Source organism: Pyxicephalus adspersus, chromosome 5 (genome assembly GCF_032062135.1).
Source record: "Pyxicephalus adspersus chromosome 5, UCB_Pads_2.0, whole genome shotgun sequence".
NCBI lineage: Eukaryota > Metazoa > Chordata > Amphibia > Anura > Pyxicephalidae > Pyxicephalus > Pyxicephalus adspersus.
Window position 1 is genome coordinate 49,906,158 of NC_092862.1, and position 19,700 is coordinate 49,925,857.

General features: G+C 36.3%; 1 protein-coding gene across 3 annotated transcripts in view; it reads left to right on the forward strand.

Annotated features, from left to right (window-relative positions):
- LDLRAD4 (low density lipoprotein receptor class A domain containing 4) overlaps window positions 1-19,700 on the forward strand; it is a 164,840-nt gene that overhangs the window by 69,687 nt on the left and 75,453 nt on the right. For all 3 annotated transcript variants that reach the window (XM_072411483.1, XM_072411482.1, XM_072411484.1), the window contains one exon: window positions 1,877-2,017. In XM_072411483.1, coding sequence (XP_072267584.1) covers window positions 1,877-2,017 — 141 coding nt within the window. The remainder of the gene's footprint in view (window positions 1-1,876; window positions 2,018-19,700) is intronic.

Genomic DNA, 19,700 nt, shown 5'->3' on the forward strand with positions numbered 1-19,700 from the left:
ATTAAAGCTGGCTGAAAATATATTAAAATGCTTTGACTTGACTATATCTCAGGGCAACAAAATAAAAAGGCATTTATGGTGGGGGGTAAAAATTAAAATGACATAGACTCAGACTATATATTTTTGTCACCTTTTTTCAGAGGTAAAGTATTTTGTACTTTTAAAAAGCACCTAATGGTGATCTTTTATGCATTACTGTTGATCACTTCTAGTGGATGCTGTGTCTTTGTATATGCATCCCGTGGCAGGTGTTTGTTACTTACTTTACATGAAGATACAGTGCCATCCACTGGTGTGAATCGAGTTTTAAAAGATTTATTAAAAGACCTTTTGAGGGGGAAAAATTGGTATATACTAATGTATATATAGAACTTAGAGATGAAAAAAATGCTAATATGAAAGATTTTGTTGCAATTATTGGGTGACAATTTATACCAAAAAGTATGGGTCAAAAACAAATCATCTAATTTTTTTATTTATTAACTGGGCATAGCATGATAGTTTAAATTCTTGATGTTTCATGTTCAATGTTCTGATTGTCTCTGCTGATATTTGTAGAGATATCTCTATGGAGGATTCATGTTGCCTTCTCAAACACCTCAATATTATTTTCCTTATTTCTAGGGCTGTCAGATGAAAATATTCTATTTTTAAAATGTAAATGTGTGGGAGGATAGGCTGCATGCTGTGTGAATTATCCAAGATTGGGGAGGAGGAAAAGTCCAAGGCTGTATGTTTTATGTAATCCTAGTGCATCACAGTATGTGTATGTGTAGTGATTTCCTTTTCCATGTCAATTGCCACATTTAAGAGCATTCAGTAGGTCTATAGTCCTGGAATGGTAATACTTAGAAGATTTTTTTCCTGTATATTTATCATTGCAGGCATTCAAAAATACATGCATTACCAAGAAAGCTATAAAATATTCTTTTTTTTGTCGTTCCTTTTTATTAAATGATTTTAGAAATTATACAATATTTAACTGACAAAGCAACATGTAAGCAATAAAAAAACCCTGTTGACTATGAAACATACTGTACTGTAGACCGTTCATAAAACCCCATACATTATACAGATTAACACTACAACTCCATGGTGACAGGCAGCACCCAAAAACACAATGGTGAGAATATTCTTAGCCCTTTTTACATGGAATGCTCCTTCTTTTGAAATCAAGACAATACCAGTTAAAAACAGAACTCAGAAACCTTAAGTAAACTTAATTTTAAAGTAGGTATACCCAGACAAGAAGTATAAATAAATATCAGAGCTACTAGTAGAAGTGGTCCTAAAGAAATGCAATACAAGTTAATTAGGACCTTCCAGGCTTCCAGTGTGGATGGTGAAGGGTTCTTCCAATTGTTAAATTAAAATTCTCCTAGCATAGCAGATAAGAAGTCTCAGGAGTGTTCTAATTGCTACAGTACTTCTAATAAGCCTAACAAGAAAATGGAGGGAAGAGGGCTGGTGGTGGTAAACTGGGAGATGGTCTTAGTAACCTGTCACCAGAAGGTTAAGACAAGAAAAACACATTTTTGGGATATTTTTTAAATAGATCTAAAGGTATATTGTCTAATGGGGATTTAATACCAAACCCAAATGTTAAAAATCATTTTAAGCACAATTAGTTGTAGTAGTACTGTATGTTTGTATATAGTATTCCTGATTAGCTATACCTTTCATACACGTCACAGTGTCTGGGCAAACTTTTTCTTTTCTTTTAATTTGCTTTAATAACCCCAAAATATATTGTTGATATTTGCTTCTGACCAGTATGTCTTGAGTGACGTTTATAGAATAAGTTGGTTTTTTCTACAAAAACACAGATGACATTATACAGTGGCACATAAATTAACTAATATATTATCTATTTCAGAGTGCAAATTTACCTGCACCAGTGGCAAATGTTTGTATCTTGGATCGCTGATCTGTAATAGACTGAATGACTGTGGAGATAACAGTGATGAAGAGAACTGCCCCTTGGTAACTGAACACCCTCCACCAGGGATTTTTACCTGTGAGTACCTATCTTTACATCCATTATTTCTTCTGTTTATAAGGAATGTGAATCTATGTAAGCTGTGTCAGTTGGCAGCCTATATGGGGAGAACCAAGATTGTGTGGTCTGGTAACAGCTTGCCTGATAAATGTCTGTATTCTTTCCCACCCACACATGCCAATTCATTCATGTGTGCTCAGTCTGTCCTTGAAATTTGATGTGTAAGACTAAGCAGTGAAGCATTTGGGTTTGTGTCATTACTAGTCTTGAAGATAAATATGCCGGATTTTGTTTTTGTTTTTCTGTTAACATACTTTTGCTAAACTACTCAAAAACTACATTTGATAATAGGTACATATAATTATTTTGAATCAATTAAAAGCAATTGGTCTCATTGATAATGTTTGTTGAATGGAAGAGTAACAAGGTAATAGTCAATTTCTTCCTAAAACATATTTTAGATAGGAGGATACCCATTATTAAAGTAAAGTAAGTACTAAGAAAATGAACTAAATAAATTCAGTACTTTTGCTGGCCTTAGATTATACATTTTTCCAGAGTACCTGCAGCTACAGAGATCAGTAAAGGTATTTAAAAAATAAATACATGCTTCAATGCCTTTTGTTCTACCTTGATTCACGTTAACATTTATTCTTCATTAGGAGTTTACCTAAAAATCTGGAACTAGAAATGGCAACCTTCTTAATGTGTAAGCCTCAATCATGTTTATCTAATTGCCCAGAAAGCTACAAAACATGAACAGTTGAATTTCTTTACATTGTGTTTACATATAATTTGTAAGTTGTGTTTATAAATGTCTCTGGTGTATTTATTGGGCATTGTGCTTTGAATTCATAAAATACCTTTATTGCTTGTAGTCCGTGTTGGTGATTGCTACTGGAAAATGATTGGGTATTGGCTCCTGTCTGAGCTTTTCATGATTAAGCTTTAAATTTTATGATTTCTCTTGGAAACAACACAAGACCCCTAGTAATTGTAATTTCTGTTTTATTAGACCATTGTAAAAATGTGGACAGCACATTACAGTGGATGACATTGCTGCAGTGGCAGCTGTTTGAGTGAATTTTCCTAGATAGAAGTGTGTATCCTCTACCGATTTCTTGGAAATGAAATTCCTTACGGACACACTATTTATAGATGAACTCAGCTTGATCCTATAACGAAGTTTTACCTTCTTTTCAGAAAAGAGTAGATATGTCAGACTTTTAGAGGACCTGGTGCTTATGATATCGGTGTTAGTCTCATTTCTTTTAAATGGACTTTGTTAAATGCCAAATGTTAAGAAGGTAAAGGTGCTCCTCTTCTCCCAACCAATTCTTAGGTGGTTCCTCCATCAGATAAGTTCTGTGATGAGAAAAAATCTTCTGTTGCTTTAGCATCAACTGTTTCTTTGGAATTCAACATGTTACACAAAGCTAAATTGAACCTGACAAAAATCTTGCCAATAGGATCTTTGCATATAATGAAAAAATGTATTGGCAGTGCTTACCTTTGTGGAAATCAAGTCTCAAGTAAGTAAATAGATTCAGAAAATTAGGCAATTTTTGAATGTTCCCTTGAAGATTGTTTTTAGTCCCCCACTTAGGCACTGCATCTACTCATCGGAAATAAAGTATGGTCCCTATGGAGTCACTTCTTCACCCAAGAAGGGTGTAAACAATGTGAATATATTTACCATTTCTGACAGCCTGTGTGGGCTAAAAAGTTTGTATTCCACTGTAAAATACCAGCCCCAAGCCACATGCCCTTTATTCTGCATACAGCATTTTAGGGCTGAAACACTCTTTCCCACCACAAACAAGCACTTTAAAGACCAGTTGCTTGTTTAAATGTGAGCAAATGCAAAACTATTATTGGACGAGGCACTGCTAATGTTAACTGCTAACTGTAGCCTCACCTTGGAAAATAAAATCGGTAAATGACAAATGGATTGGATAACAAATATGCTTTAATTTAGCTTGGAGTGCAGCTTTAATAGGAAAAGTACCAAAAAAAATGTCAGTTGGCCTACTGTATACTTGTTGGGGATAAACAGAACTATACATTATATTGGGTTCATGGTTAATTATTTGATCCAATATTTCATCTGTCCTTGGGATGACGTTATTTGTATGCAACTTTAAATAAAAGAACGACCCGAAAATTGTTATTGGCAGATACTTTAAGGGTTTACCTGCTAAATATTTTTCATATTTAGAGGGTTTTAGTAGCTAAATCTCTCCATATGCATTATTGCAAACCAGTTTCAAGTCTTTTTGGTAATATTTCATTATCCTTAGAGGTTTTCAATTTTTTTTTGAATATCACACAGGTATAAGACATCTTGTTTAATATAGTAATGGGCAAGGTAAGGGAATACACATGTTCTAAAAATAGATGCAATAACCTACATTAGATTGGTGTGTTGAGACTCATGCTTTAATGTTATTTATTAGCACACATTTAAATGGATTATAATGAGATTTTCAAGCTTACTAAAAAACCCAAGCAGCCAGTGATAAGTGCTTTGGAAACGCGCAGGTACCCTTTAACGCTCATTTCATAATACAGTCGATTTGGTAATTGCTGTGATGCTAGCAATCTAAGCACTGCTAGCAATGACTGCATAGTGTATTAGGTAAAAGTAGTGACAAGAAATGCTTGGCCAGCAATAAACTTTTGAAGTTAAGCTGGTTTCCTAGAAGCATAGATATCTTTTGGTTCCCCTTGTTTAAAGTACTCTCAAAGCTCCCTCTCCTTCCCAATGTCTCACAGGTACCAGAACCCTGTATTTTGTAATCCCTCTTCTGTGTCCCTGTGATGTGTAAGGTTTTGCAGGGGCTTCAAGAGATCTATCCTTGGTAGCCAGGTGAAGTAGTACAAAGACACTGCCAGTCTGCGACCATTGACTACTCAGAGACTGGGAATGTGTCCGGGAAGGGAAGACAGGGACAAATCTATTTCCTGCTCTCACAGCTCAGCATCATTCAGCTGTCAGCTGTTTCAGAGATAAAGACTCCAAAAATGGGGGAGCACAGATGCCCAATTTATCTCTAGTGCCATTCATTCAGCTCATGCTGTGTAGGCATGCTGTACATTATAACATGCAGGCAACTCCTCTGTATACTAAACTTCTCTACTGTGTGAACATTGAACTCTAGGCAAATCTTAAACATTCTTGATGTCTTCTTATCTATGATAAGTCGGCCTCCCAAATTTTTATGATTTCATTTTTATTTTTTTTTTACTAACTTTTGTTATCAATCTCTTCTGCCACTGCTGCTTGTACATACAAAAAAAACGTACAAAAAAAATTGTATTGTGTGTGTGCTTGTGGTGGCACATCCTTAGCATTGTAGGTACAATCCTGTAGTATCATGACTCTGACCATAAACTGCTTTGTGACTTCACTTGGTGTAAGTTTAGAAGATATCTATGTGAAATAAACACAGCGTCTGTAGAAAAGCAAGGTTAGCAAATATTAGCAAGGTCTTTTGATTTTTCTGCTCACAGCAGTCTCTCCGACGCTGTATCAGAACATGGGTATTCCTGGATGGACTGCAATTACATGCAGAACACCAAAGGAACAGCCCTCACATGAAGCTGGGACTAAAAGAGTAACCAAGGACAGAAAGCAAATAGCTGAAAGGTAAGGGCAAGGATAGCACAAATTAGGAGGAATTGGCTGGATGATCCATGTAGTTCATCAGACAGGCAATAAGGTGAGCTCAGGATACCTGTTGTATCTTCTAATGCTTATTGATTGGAAATTACAATGTACAGGGGTAAGAAAAAGTATGGTAGAGCTGAAGTTTAGATTTAATAATTAAAACTTAAATTAGGTAGCAAGTATTATTTGAATCCATTTTGATCCTGATCCTGTTGCACCTCATGATTGGTCCAGAGCCGCGGACCACTAAAGAATTCTTTGCAAAATAAGTGTGCACATGCGTGCCCGCCCCATACACCCCTGGATTAAGGTTTTTGCCAAATGGTTTAACTTAAAATAGTATGGACTGACCTTTAGCCTACAATTGACAAAGATTTTAGTAGGCTTTATTGTCCGACCCTTATGCTGCCCAAACACTAATTTACAGCGAATTTTATTTGACTATCACCATTGTTTCAGCATAATCTTTTTACTTTTACTGTGTATTGCATCACAATTTTACGAATTTGCAAACAGGACTATTCGACGGGTGACACAAAACTGTTTTTAGACATATTCTCTCATATTTAATTGCAGTTCAAACGACCAAAATAAATAAATAGTTCAGTAGAGAAGCTCCTGATCCTTTCATTAAACCTTCATGTAAATAATTCTCAAATATTGCATCACAAGGAGGGTTTGTTGGAGAAGCTTAAGATGGTTACATGTGATATCATATAATACTGGGGAAGAATTGTCTAGCAAAGCACTTAGTAGGAATGACAGCGGGAGATAATATGCTGCCAATTTGCCACTACGGGTAGAAGGAAAGATGAGGAGGTGCTTATGTGTCTGGATTTGACCTCCAGTGCAAATTGTGAGCTAAGACAACACTGGATGTGGCAAAACCAGTGCTGTTTATTATGATGCCGCCACCACAGCCCAAAGGACCTGTGTTACTTACCTTACAACATATATCTAGTGCCAGAATTAAGAATGGTAGTCATTGAATGACTATATAATGTGATAGGACTGCTGACAAGCTTTCTCTTTTAGCTTCTACTCCAGAAATCGTAGTCTGTGCCTTGCACTACAATCATCCACTTCATTGTACCTTCTCTACAGTTTTATTTCATAGGTATTAATACATTCCTCAAACCATCAGCCTGAAAATGTTGCCTCTGAGATTCATTTAATTTCGGGTGAGGTTTATGATAATCTGTGTGTGACGAAAGAGCGATACTAATGATGAATGTTACATGCATTGTATTGTTTGAAGATTAGAGCAGTAATAATTACTTTCTCTATATGTTACCTCACATATAATTCTCCGTAAAGTTTTATTGTCACAAATCTTACAAATATTTCATCCTACCCACTACAGGGTTTTTTTTGTGAAAGAGATTTGCAGCTTTGTTAATTGTGCACCAAACCACTACCAGATGTATATGTTCTTATTTTGTTTTTATATAGCTGAAAATAGCTATGCAACACTTTCATAGTAATAAATCTAACATATTGTGCAGATAGATTGTACTTTGAATTTGACATCCATATTTAACTGATCTATACTTTTTAGCATTATTACCATTATAAAATACAGTCTTTCTAGTAAGAGAGAGATGAGGTAGCAGAAGCTGGGGGCAAAAATGAGCAACCACAAGGAAAATGGTTGGTTTGACCAAATCGTGGAATGTCTCTTCTTGGCTTTTCTCGTCCTGTGGTTTTATTGCTAAAAATAGCAAGGAGTGTCTTTGGGAATTTTAATTACTATGTAAGATTTTTGTAAGCATTTATATGGTATTTATTCAGATTCAATGATTTGTTATGCTAATGTATTACCAGATGTTTTGTATATAGGTGTCTCTACATTTTGCTGAAGAAACGAACAATAGGTCTTGCAAAACGTGTCAAAATGTTGTAGAGACATATGACAAACCATGTGTTCATGGTGGTGTGAGATATATATTTATATTTTATCTGTATTGTGTAATTTTAACATATTATATTAAAGTTGCTGGCATTTTATTGGCAACAATCACTCTACAATAGATCGTTGAATGCCTTTTTTTTTAACACATTTATTTTGTTTCTTTTCATTTATATAGTTTTTGGGACGAGTCCTTTTTGGATAAAGTGGCTTTCAGGAAAAAATGACATTGTGTATACTTCTTTTAAGCCTATGAACATTTCTTGTCAGATTGGGCAATCCTCTCATGTCAGTGAGAACACCGCTTTGATCTACATCAGTTGTTCCATCTTAGCTTTCAGGGACTTTTAGTCTTGTAAGTTTACCAGGAGTCTTACAGGACCAGAGCTGAGAAGCTCTGCTAATAAAATTTAGTTGGTAAAGGTAACTGTACTTGGGCACTCTTTTTCCTTTTGAATGAAGCATGAAGAGTACTGTAAAGTGCAGGGTCTGTATACAGAAAAATACGTATTTAGCTTCCTTGTGCTTGTTGAATAGCTATTTTCACAATGCCATCAATTAAGTTGCAAAACAGTAGCGTCTTAGGTGGTCCATGAAGCGTGTAAGAGAATACATCATTTTGTGTTCAGTCCATTCAGTATCTTCTCATGGCAATTAATAAACATGATGCTTATTCACTGCCTATCAGTTGGAAGCAGATGTTGTGGCCAGTCTAGCAGCTTTGTATTGCTTCTGAGAGTAGAATTTGCAATGTTGGTATTCATGTAATCAAACACTTTTGATGGTATTAAGTGTTAACAAGGTTCAAGTGTTCAATATACTGCAAAGAGAATTATTGACAGCTAGATACACAGATGCCATCTGGGACACTGCTTTTTCATTCATTTGTTTTCTCAAGAAAGAAGGTAACATTTTCCTATGTGTCATTAGATATTTGGAGAAAGAAAAATGTCACAGCATGAAGTGTAGCACCATATCTCCTGGTGTTCAATGGGTATCTTTGCCAAAAATGACCCAAAAGGATGGAAGCTAGATTTTTAGATAATGAAGGAGGAAAATCTAAAAACTACTTTTGTATTTCCTTGCTTATATGGTATGTTTGTTCTAAATCTTTTTCTACTGTGAGTTGTTGCTCTCATCTATACAGTGGAAGCTGCCATTTTGGTGCGAAGACTGTGGTTGTGTTGCCAATGAAAATACTAATCACTTGAATACTGTATATAATACAGTATTTGTTGAACTTCCCTTGAGATGACTTGTTGCATTTCTGGCTACAAAACATTTTGAATCAATAAACCTGAATAAATAATAATGTTAGAAGGAGTGAGATCAGGACTCCCGGTCTGCATGCTTTTTCAGGTCGGGAACAAAAATGGTACTGAAGCTTTTGGAACAGCTTAACGCCAGGGTAGTACATTTTTAAAATAAGTTAGCAATGGTGGACTGCATAATGTTCACTTCTTTTGGGGACGTTTTTATAGTTTGTCACTTTGCAGATCTGTTTTTAAAGCGTATTCAGAGTTTTCAGAAACCCTCCAGCTATGCTATAGTTTGCTCAACCTATTTTAAATCTCTTTAAAACATTTGACAAGTTTTTATATTGTGCTTTTGGACTGCTTTTTGTCATGACTTGGTTGTGCTGCCTCTCTTTTGGGCCCAGTTTAAGTTGTATGTACTGTGTCCAGCTATTTCCTTTCATAGGTTTTCAGTTTTATGTTGATTAAATAATGATGCTTTCTTTTGTCTTTGGTTACTATTGGCACAAACAGTACGGCAACACGGGCCAGACATGGACTACAAGACATGTAGTCTTGTAGTCCATGCATCACCACTTCTCCCTGCCCTCGGATGATTGGAACATGTTTTCTACATTAAATTAAAAAAAACAATTTAGGTAGAAAAGATAAAAAGAATGTACTTTAAAGGGTAAGGAAGGAGTCTGAGGGAAACTATTGTTCTGATGTCTAGCATTTGGTTTTAAGAATGTGTTCTTAAAAATGAATTGGTTTATTATGGAAGGCTGTTTAAATGAGACTTGCAGTAAGTAGCAGGCTGCAATTGATCCCTTGCTAAAGACCGCTTCATACAGTAACAGAGAGTGTGCTAAGTTCTTCACCCCCTTTATAAGGTGACCACAGGATCACTGGCATCCAGCTCAGGTTCAAGAGGTGTTAATCCTGGAATGTTATAAAGCTCATATGTTTACATAATGGCACTAAATTAAAGTCAGTGATACTCACTATTCAGTATTTGGTTCATTGTATGTGTTGCAGCTATTTGTACTTTTTAAACACATCATGAAAGCCTTTTAGCAGATTTTATTGAACCTTGAAGTTTTTTTATGTATTTCTCCATTCAAAGCATATTAAGCTTTGACTTTGCTCTAGTTCATCAATAGATAACACTATAATTTATAGCTTGGTAATAAATTTACCTTTTTGTGTTCAGAAGATCTGATGTGCATGTATCTATCTCAGCCGCCCTATAGCTGAAATCATACAAGCCTCTTGTAATACAATTGTGCCCTTCTGTTTTGTTGCAGTCTTGTCCAGTAGAGAAGTAGATAGCTTACTATCTGGAAAATTATTATATATGTATAAACAAAAATGATTTATGCATACGTCCAATATACAGTGAGGACACATTTGCAAACACCAGGATAACATTTTAACATTTACATTTTGATTGTGCATATGCTTGTATGTGTCCAACTTCAGGTGAAATTTATCCAGTATTTTAAATATTTAGCAGTCTAGGGAAGATGTTAATGTAAGTCTGGCACTGCCATTGTGAGAAATACAACAATCATAGTAATTTGTAGCATCAGGTTACTGTTTCATACAGGGCTGGAAATGGAACAGAGGAACTAAAATTGTTTGAATTGTTAGTGTTTGCCATCCACCAGGCTTGCCAGACAGATGGATCATGAATACTGTCTAGACAGACAGAGCGAAACCGTGGTCTCTCAGGGTATGCTTTGGGAATGAGGAACTTGCAAGACTGTTCACCAGTAACGCACAGTGAATTTTGCTTTTTACTTTCTCAAATTGTGTATCTACACAACAGATTATCTGCTAATTTGTATCTAATAATAAAGAAATATTGTTGCACATGCCAGTCCTGTGCTGATTTGCTTTTAATAACGGTATTTCTTGCTTGCTAAATACTGTCAGTATGAATTGATTTATCCTAATGATATTAATGCCTAAAAATATAATAACCATTAAATAATGTTTAAATGATTCTGGTAATTATGGTGTATGGTAGGATGGCGTTAAGGATTGGTAATATGATTTAGTCTTTCGGTACCTTGGCAGAGCATAGTTTAGGTGATGGTAATTGACAAGCCCAACAAGAGGAAATAGTTAGGGCTTACTAGCAATGGTCATCGTTTCTTATTCTTTTAGAATATTTATGCAAGCCACATAGTGTAGAGGTATGTGGCTTACACTAAGCTTACACTTACACCAGTGAAAGATGATTTCAGTCTGATTTCTTGTTAACTTTGGCTTTGATTCCAAAAGTTACCCTTGCATTGTGGCTCCTCCTGCACTACAAATATGTCATCTTTATAGGATATTTGTTTAAACCTCTAGTTTTTACAAATCATTTTTGTTACTGTAGTAAACCATTTCTCTCACCTATTGAAGGGTTTGAAAGTAAAATTGTTTCAGCATTTTGTGCCTGCATTCTTGAAAACCTTGAATGTACTGAACATGCTGCGCGGTTTCCCTCATCTGACCTGTACTAACTGTTAAACAAATTTGCACAAAATGTAGTGAAATTGACATTACTGATCTGTTTGCACAGAATGTACAGAACACATTGAAACTTCTACTGTTATAAAAGCAGGTCAGAGTGATGTCTCTTTATGGCAGTTACTTTATATTTTATTACTTTGTTACTTTCAGTCCCTAAATACAGTAAACAAAACTCTAGCACACACAGTGCTACCTACAAAATGGGAACTTTGCATTTATTGTATATGTGTTTCTGCATGTATTATTGTAAAATTTTCTGCATGGACTTAAGTGACTTTATGGTTTTAGATTTTCAAGGCTTTTCTCTCTATGGAAATTAGTACTTTGGATGTCTGGAAGCTGGTATATTGAATGACTTTATTTCACAGCAATTGCTGAACCTTTTTAGTTCACCTCTTTGCTTCTTTGAGCAAGTATAATCTTTGTGTCACCTTCATGTGTTTTGTAGCTGTAGCTTTCCTTACTTGGGGATCTAAGCGGATGGCCATAAAAATTGTAATACAAATGGTAATTTTCCAGTTTTTGGCATATATTGCTTCTTTTTTATTTATTTATTTTTTTTACAAAAAGGCAAAACTTCTAGTATTGCTTACCCTAGTTACACGTGTTCAATAAAGCTATTTTATAATTCATTAGAGTTGATCAGCCACCTTGCAGTTATCGACCCGCTAATCAGCGGGCATAATCATCAGGACGGGCATGTGTGCACAGGGAATCCCCTACGTCATTATGGTGGGTGTAAGCTGTGGGGGACCCGCACTGACCACCCCCACACTGATTCCAAGAACATGCTCTGCATGGAGCCCGCACTGACACCGGACTCGCGTCACACTGGTGGGCGTGTGCTGTGCGGGACCCGTGCAGACCATGCCCACACTAATGCTGAGTACATGCTGAATGGTTGGCCGCCACACATTTTCACCTCACCAAATTTGGCCCTCTTTGCAAAAAGTTTGGACACCCCTGACTTAAAGCATGTCATAAGGAGGTCATTTACATAGGTATTAAAATCAGAGGAATCAGAATTTACATTTTATTGGTTCTACTTTAGCTCTGTGATATCTAATTGGATGGGTTACCATGTTTGATAGCAATGGACAATCCAATGGGATCTTTTTATGCACCCGAAAAAATACTGCCATGTCATCAAAATATCTTAAAAGATCATAATTTTTTTTTACAAAATAAGTACTAAAATTTAAAATACATAATAAACATACTACAATAAATAAAACATACCTGGTAAATGCCTTTATACCCTATAACACATAGGGGACTAATACAATTACCTTGATGGTAGTGCATGAAATAATAAACACATAGGGGACTAATACAATTACCTTGATGGTAGTGCATGAAATAATAATGAAAAAAAATTTTTTAAAAAAATTAAATGGTGTCGCTCCTCAGGAAGTTACTCTGTCTAGGCAAGAGTCTGCCTTGATTGGACAGCACAGATTTCCTTGCTCCTTTTTTTTTTTTTCCACTCTTAATTTCTGAAAATCGTTTAACTCCATTACACTTTCCTGGTGTTCAGATCCTGAGTATGTTGAGTCCACAGAGTATTGGAGACGTGACATCTCCAAAGTGGCTCCATTTTATCTAGACACCCAAAGGGTTCAACCAACATGCAAGTGTAATAAAGGGAGATATTTAAGCTTTGGCTTTAGATTAAAAGGACAAGCTAAATAAAATATTCTTATGGGGCAGAAGAGGGTCTGTTTTGCACTGCAATGTACAATCCAGACCAAATATGCAATTGTAGCTGTAGAGCCCTCCAAAATGTCTGATACCGTGTGTTCAGTGCCAAGTTTCATAAATACTTTGGCCCTACAAGAAATAAAAAAATTATATATTCACATGTTATTTTATGTCAGGGTACTTGCCAGTTAATTCAGTCAGAAACTAATTGGCAAAGGTTTAGGGATCTTTAGTGATGTGTTACTCATAATGGTAAAGTAGAGTAAAAGAATGGGTTTTAGGTCATAAGATGTGTTTTAGTGGCTGCCTCATGATTTACCAATTGTGCTTAATGATTAGCACTTCTCAAATAGGCTTTGGCCAGGGATCTTCACGTGACATTTTCATCAATTATTAAACTCCTTGTTGACAATCACTTCATTTGCAATACTGTAATGTCAACTGAGGAGTATAACCTCATTTCACATGCAGGGCTTTTTTTTTTTTTTTTTTTTTTTTTTTTTTTAGGGCTGCCTTGACTCTCTGGAACCATCTCCCTCGTCCTATTTGGCTTACTACTACTTTCTTCTCATTTAAAAGAGCTCTCAAATCCCATCGTTTCAAACTTGCCTACCCATCCTTTTCTGTTTCTTAAAACCCTCACTTTTTACCCACCATTCCATACATTTCCCCCCCCCCCCCCCTCCACCTATTGTGTGCTACTTTCCCCCCCTTGGGTTTTAAACCAACTTAGTAAAATTGTGCACGTAGATCCAGAAATATTAAACCTGGCAGGTTAGTTGGTTGAATTCTTCTAAAGTTCTTCCAAAGAGTTCCATTAATTTCCACGTAAGCATGCAAACTCATATCATGGTTGCAAATTAAATTTTAGATTTGCAGCTTAATAGACTTTTAAATATTAAATTTAGTTACCACAAAAGACAAGTTTTTGGAACTTTAGCAGTTTCGAGCCATTTGTGTTAACAAAAATTGTTGTTTTAGTGAACAGTTCGCAACTATCGTGAAAGATACAAAATTAGCAGTACCAGCTGTTAAGCTTGAAGGTCCTTTACATGCGCTGAAAATATAGAAACATTTTTTTGTTTGAAGAAATCTTTCTTTAAGTCTGCAGTATGCATATCAAAATTGTTTGGTCTACCTGAGATTCCTAATGGCAGGCAGTCTGCCAGCAAAAGCCTTAAACTGAGAGCCAGTCAAACAGCAAAAATCCCATTTTAAATACAAATTTTGGCATAGCTTTACCTGGCAATGCTTGGTATTCACTCATCAAAATCCTATTATTCACTCATTGATTCATTCATCCCAGACCGACAGAAAAGTGAGCTCCTGGACATTCCAGTACACTGTGTTGCATTGAAAGTGGAATTTAACCCCTTGTTACTCACCTGCCCCTGTTTGCTTGCAGAGCGCCACCATCTTCTCTTTACTTTCTCCTTGCAATTTCCAGTCATCTTGATTGGCTGGGTCCAGATGACGCAACTCCTGCACAGGCGCATTCGTTCATTTCCGGCACATGCGGAGGAAGCAGGGAATGCTGGGTATCCTGGCAAACGAAGCACACGCACCTCAGCTTTTATGTCAGAAACCCAGAGTAATCAAGTAGATTGCACAAGGGACATCACCTATCCATTCTGCAATAATGATCTGCCTGGTCATGTATTTATGTAAAAGTGGAAAAAAGTGAAGGAGCAGCAGAACTCTGATGAGGTGATCCCACTGCTTCACGTTATTTACGCACCTTGCAAAGTGACTGTAAAACGTGGACTTCTACAATGTAACAAAAAACACAACTCCCAAGTTTGATCTTTTTTGAATATTTGTTTTTACTTTACCAAAAATTTGCATGCACTTTATCCAGAAGAATACCTGATACCCCATAATTCCTTTCTCAATCACAGCCTCCATCAACTGTTGGATACATGTAAGATTTATGTTCATGTATATATTTAGCATTGGTAAATTTTATTGATGCATTTTTATAGGTTCATTTGGCCTATTGACATATTGGTACATACATTGTGATATTGGTGTATTTGTGTAGCTTGAGATGATACTATTACCCTAGTGTTTATTATTTAATTACAGTGGTTTGTATTCTATTGACATAACTTTTATTGCTAAATTATGCAGAGTTTTCAATACTTTATGTAGTACTTTTTCTTTCTTCTCTTAGGAAGGCAAAATGTGGAAACATGGCAGAAACCGAGACTGCCTTTTTGTGTGCCATGAACTTTTGATCTTTCTATCCCACATGAAGTGGAATGTATACTTATTATTGTGGCAGGTGAAATCTGTCTAGTATAATTTGTCTTAGTTTTTTTTTTTAATTTATTTATTTATTTATTTTACAAACCTATTGATGTTATCTAAATGCCCCCCCCCCCCCCCCCAAAAAAAAAAACAAAAAAAAAAGAAAACAAATACCTTCTCTCTGGATTTTTTCCTTGTTTGTATGTTCACCTCTAGGGGTTGGCATAACATTACTAAACACAACATCAATTGGAAGAGCTATTCTCGGGGGTACCAATGTTAAATGTTTTTCCGTAATTGGGAGTTTTTATTGCAAGGGTATATTATGGATGGTGTGTAAGTTGATAGGTATTAAATTATGAAGACTCTATAACTATGGTTATGTTTTTCCTTTCATTTTTCATGTTACTGTGAAAACTAATGGAGCCCTGGTTACCTTTAACATCCAACCCTTTGTCCTCTAATTCCTGCAATTTATATAGGGATTATATGAGGTGTATATTAAAAAAACAAAAAACAGTAAGGTACTTATGTTCGTTGTCTGTAAAATAAAAGAAATGAAATGATTTTATGAATATTGAATATTATTATTATTATTATTATTAATAATATTAAAAATAACCTGATGAGACTGATGATTTGCTTTTTTAGTAGGTGCCAGAATTTCAGTATGAACAAAAATGTGCAATGAAACATACTTTATAGAAACTGTCTAAAACAGCCATTACCTAATCAGTGCTGATTTCCTGCCGAATCAGGAAATGACTGATGGCTAAGGACTACTTCTGATTCCTGTGGAGGAAGAGGAGGAGGTATTGTAGTGCCCATCCACTTGTAATTCCCTTCCCCTCTGCACAGAAGGGAATAGAACTGTCTTTACAGCACTCTTTTGTTCCTGTTGTTGGTGGAAATGATCATTTCCAGCAACAGTGATCTAGCGTTTGTAAAAAGCTTTTCAGCCTTTGTGGAATATTGACTACTTAAAGGAATAGGCTGGGTCATATCCATTTAGGAGTCCTTGAACTTCATTGTTATTTGCTTTATGAGGGAAGGCATTGTCAGCCCATGTCAGCCCTACATACTACTTATCTCTTATAGGCTTCCATAAACATTAAAAAGCATAGGAAAGCCATTTAGGAAATATGCCGAGAATGATTGTGCAACTAAGGCACAACATATCAAGGTTTTTAGGGCAAAACATGAGGCATAAGAGCTGTACAAACAAGGAAATAGTGGAGGACATGGATAAACATGGGGGATAATATTAACACAGTAATGAGACAGAGGGGAGGAAACTGTACATGGACAAGATATATGGTGGGGTACATGGGAAGGGATTGTATGATGGCAAAGATAAGAAGGTGTGCTGTCATTATGTAGTCCTAATGATGCCTCCTCACTATTTTAAACGTATTGCTTTCTGTTCCAATAAAATCACTAGAAATTCTAATTGGCTTTTTTTACCATCAGTTCCTTAGATTTGTGGAAATACAATTTTTTTTTCTTTTGAATATAATGATTTTTTTTTACTACTGAATGTTTTAGTGAAATATATAAAAAAATGAGGCTTCTAAAAGGAACATCAAATCTTGTGTTATGTTTTTTACAGGAACATTTTGTGTCCTCTACAGGTTAAGTACCACTTATATGCCTGAACTTGAAAAACCCAGTAGTGGTGCTTGCAATATAAAAGCTTTCTCATTCTCTCTGCACTTAGCTACATAACTGCAAATGAAACATGAGGACAACATCAGAGCCTATAAACATTGGATGATTTCCAATGCACAAAATGTGGTATACCTGCTATATAAAATAAAACAGGTTATCCTAAACCAGTTGAACTTAATCTGGATTTCATGGATTCCTCAATCCCTCTGGAGCTTTTCTGGGTTGGCTCCTGTGCTGTCCTGTCTTTGTCTCGGCATAAAACGACAGTCGCCTCCATCTTCTTTCCTCTTCTTCCACCTTCTACCTACATCACCGTCTTGCACATTTAGTGCTGATCTTGATGCACATGCGTGAGATTGGCCTCCGCCCCCCCCCCCCCCCCCCAAGTGTAGAAAAATCTCCTTCTGCGTATCCCCGACCTGCGCCGTCAGGATCCTCCTGGGATGCGTGACGTGAGTATCCCAGGAGGTTCTGGACTTTCAGGCACTCTTTAAAGGCAGAAGAGGAGGGGCTTTACTTTTTTTTAAAGGGTTTAAAACTCTCATTTAAAGTTAAAAAATTTAGTTTGGGTCCCTTTACGTCTGAACTTGGCTGTATAGAGCCACTCTAAAATTAATGAAAAAGCGAAACCCCGCATTTATTGTGTATTGGATTGGTAGCAGTTATCAGTTGATGGTCTTTGTAGGAGTATGGTCATTGCTGATTAAAAAAAAGTGATGTGGGGCATGAGGGTTAGGTCATATTCACACACACACACACACACACACACACAAACACATTGATAGGTACCGAACAGAATACTGGCACAGCCCTAACACAGATTTAACCGATAGAAGCCAGGACTTGTTTTTTGAGTTTAGGTCTACTTTAACATGAAGTAGAGACCTTATTGTGTCCAGGTAGATGGTATTGCAGATGGGAAAATCACTCTAAATGTAATTAGGGGATGAATAGGAAACTTTTCCTATTAATATGGCTTGATGGGCATAGAAACATATTCCAGTGTTTGTACAGGAAGTTGTGGGCAAATCATCCTTCCTGTCTCTTGGAGTTTGAGCTTTCAAGTGATGGCTGCTAGCCCCGAAGCTGCAATATGTATTGGTGTTCATCAACACGCTTGGTAGGGTTACCTCTACAGCCATTAGGAAAGTTGGGAGCAGTATAATCTGATAGCAAAGCAATGTCAGTGAAGAAGTATATTAGGGATGTTTTGTTAGTGCGAAGGTGCCATTTATGTAGGATTTAGGGTCTGATTTACCTTATCTGGAACACATTGAAGATGCTATTACACATGGAATTATCTGCACCCCCCTACCCCACCCCACAATAAGCATTATATCCAATCCAATTACACACCTCTTATATATATCCACATAATCAAATAAAGCTTGTAAACACCTTGTTTTCTTGTGTGACCTTGCAAGCTTGTCTAGCTTAATATTGTATTGTGCGTGAAAACTCTTTAAATATAAAAATAAAAACCTCTTCGTTTTCATATAAATAAAGAAATGATTTGAATTATGTGTTTGAAGTCTTGCAGAAGATAATAACCATGCATATTGGTTGGTGGGTGGCATCTTGCTCCCCTTTTTGGTGAACCCTTGTGATCCTGACATAGCAGCAGTGTAGTGCTCCTTTTCCCTATCAGTCTAGTGTGTGTGTGATGGTGCTTTCCTTTGGGTTGAATGGTGTGGGGGCTATGCTTACTATCTGTGTCCCCCAGGAACATTTTCTCTGCTGCTTCTACTCTTTTAGGGATGGGAAGGAGTCCTTGGCTTCAACTAATAACCATAACTGATAAGGAGTGCACACACTGCTCCCTATCAATATTCAGAAACTTAAGGTAATTTCATTGGCTCAGCTCTGGTGCTCTTTCTGGAGATTATATAGTTATTGCTGCTTTATATAAACTTTTAGTTTTGTCTGTCCCATTTTGGAATTGCTTGGGAATATCCCAGTAAATGATGGTCTAAACCAAAGCTATGTTCTCCAACGAACACTAGAAAAATAGGAATATATGTACTCACAGTAAAATTCTTTTATCTGCAATTATGTGGCCCCGTACCCAGTAGGTGATGGGCTAACACAGTGCTGTGTCCTTCATTAGAGAAAGAGAAAATGATTTTATGGCAAATGTATACAAAATCAAATCTGTTTTGGTTTTTGTGGTTGATGGCTTTCCATTTGTGCTTTGACCTAAGCCTTCAAAAATTACAATTACAAGCCCAATTTAACAAACTAAAAAAATGTATTATTCTTCATTTAAAATCAAGTAGATGTTGGGTTGTAATGAAAAAAGTTGCAGTTCAATGTTTAGCTATGTGGCTTTGTAAAAACAGTCAAATCAATCACATTCCTGGCACAAGTGAGTTTGACATTGTGGCTCCATGCGTAGGGAAACACACTGGAATGAAATCTGCACTGTGTGATGCGAGTCAATGGCATGAACATATGAAAGTGCTAATTACCTACATATGCTGTGAAAGAAGCACCGGCATCAATCATAGTCATATATGTCTTCTCAGCTCATGGTGTTCAGCTGAGTTATGCCCTACGGCTCCTAAGTGCATGTAAAATCAGATGAGGCTGGGAAAACAATAATTCAGGGAGGTGAGGAGCAATCTGTATAAGGGAGATTGATTCACAAGGACTCATAAAGATTATATGCTTTGCCATGATGTAACACCTAAAAAATGGAGGTAAAACGTGCAGAAGGAAGACACATTCTTTTCTTTTTCTGAA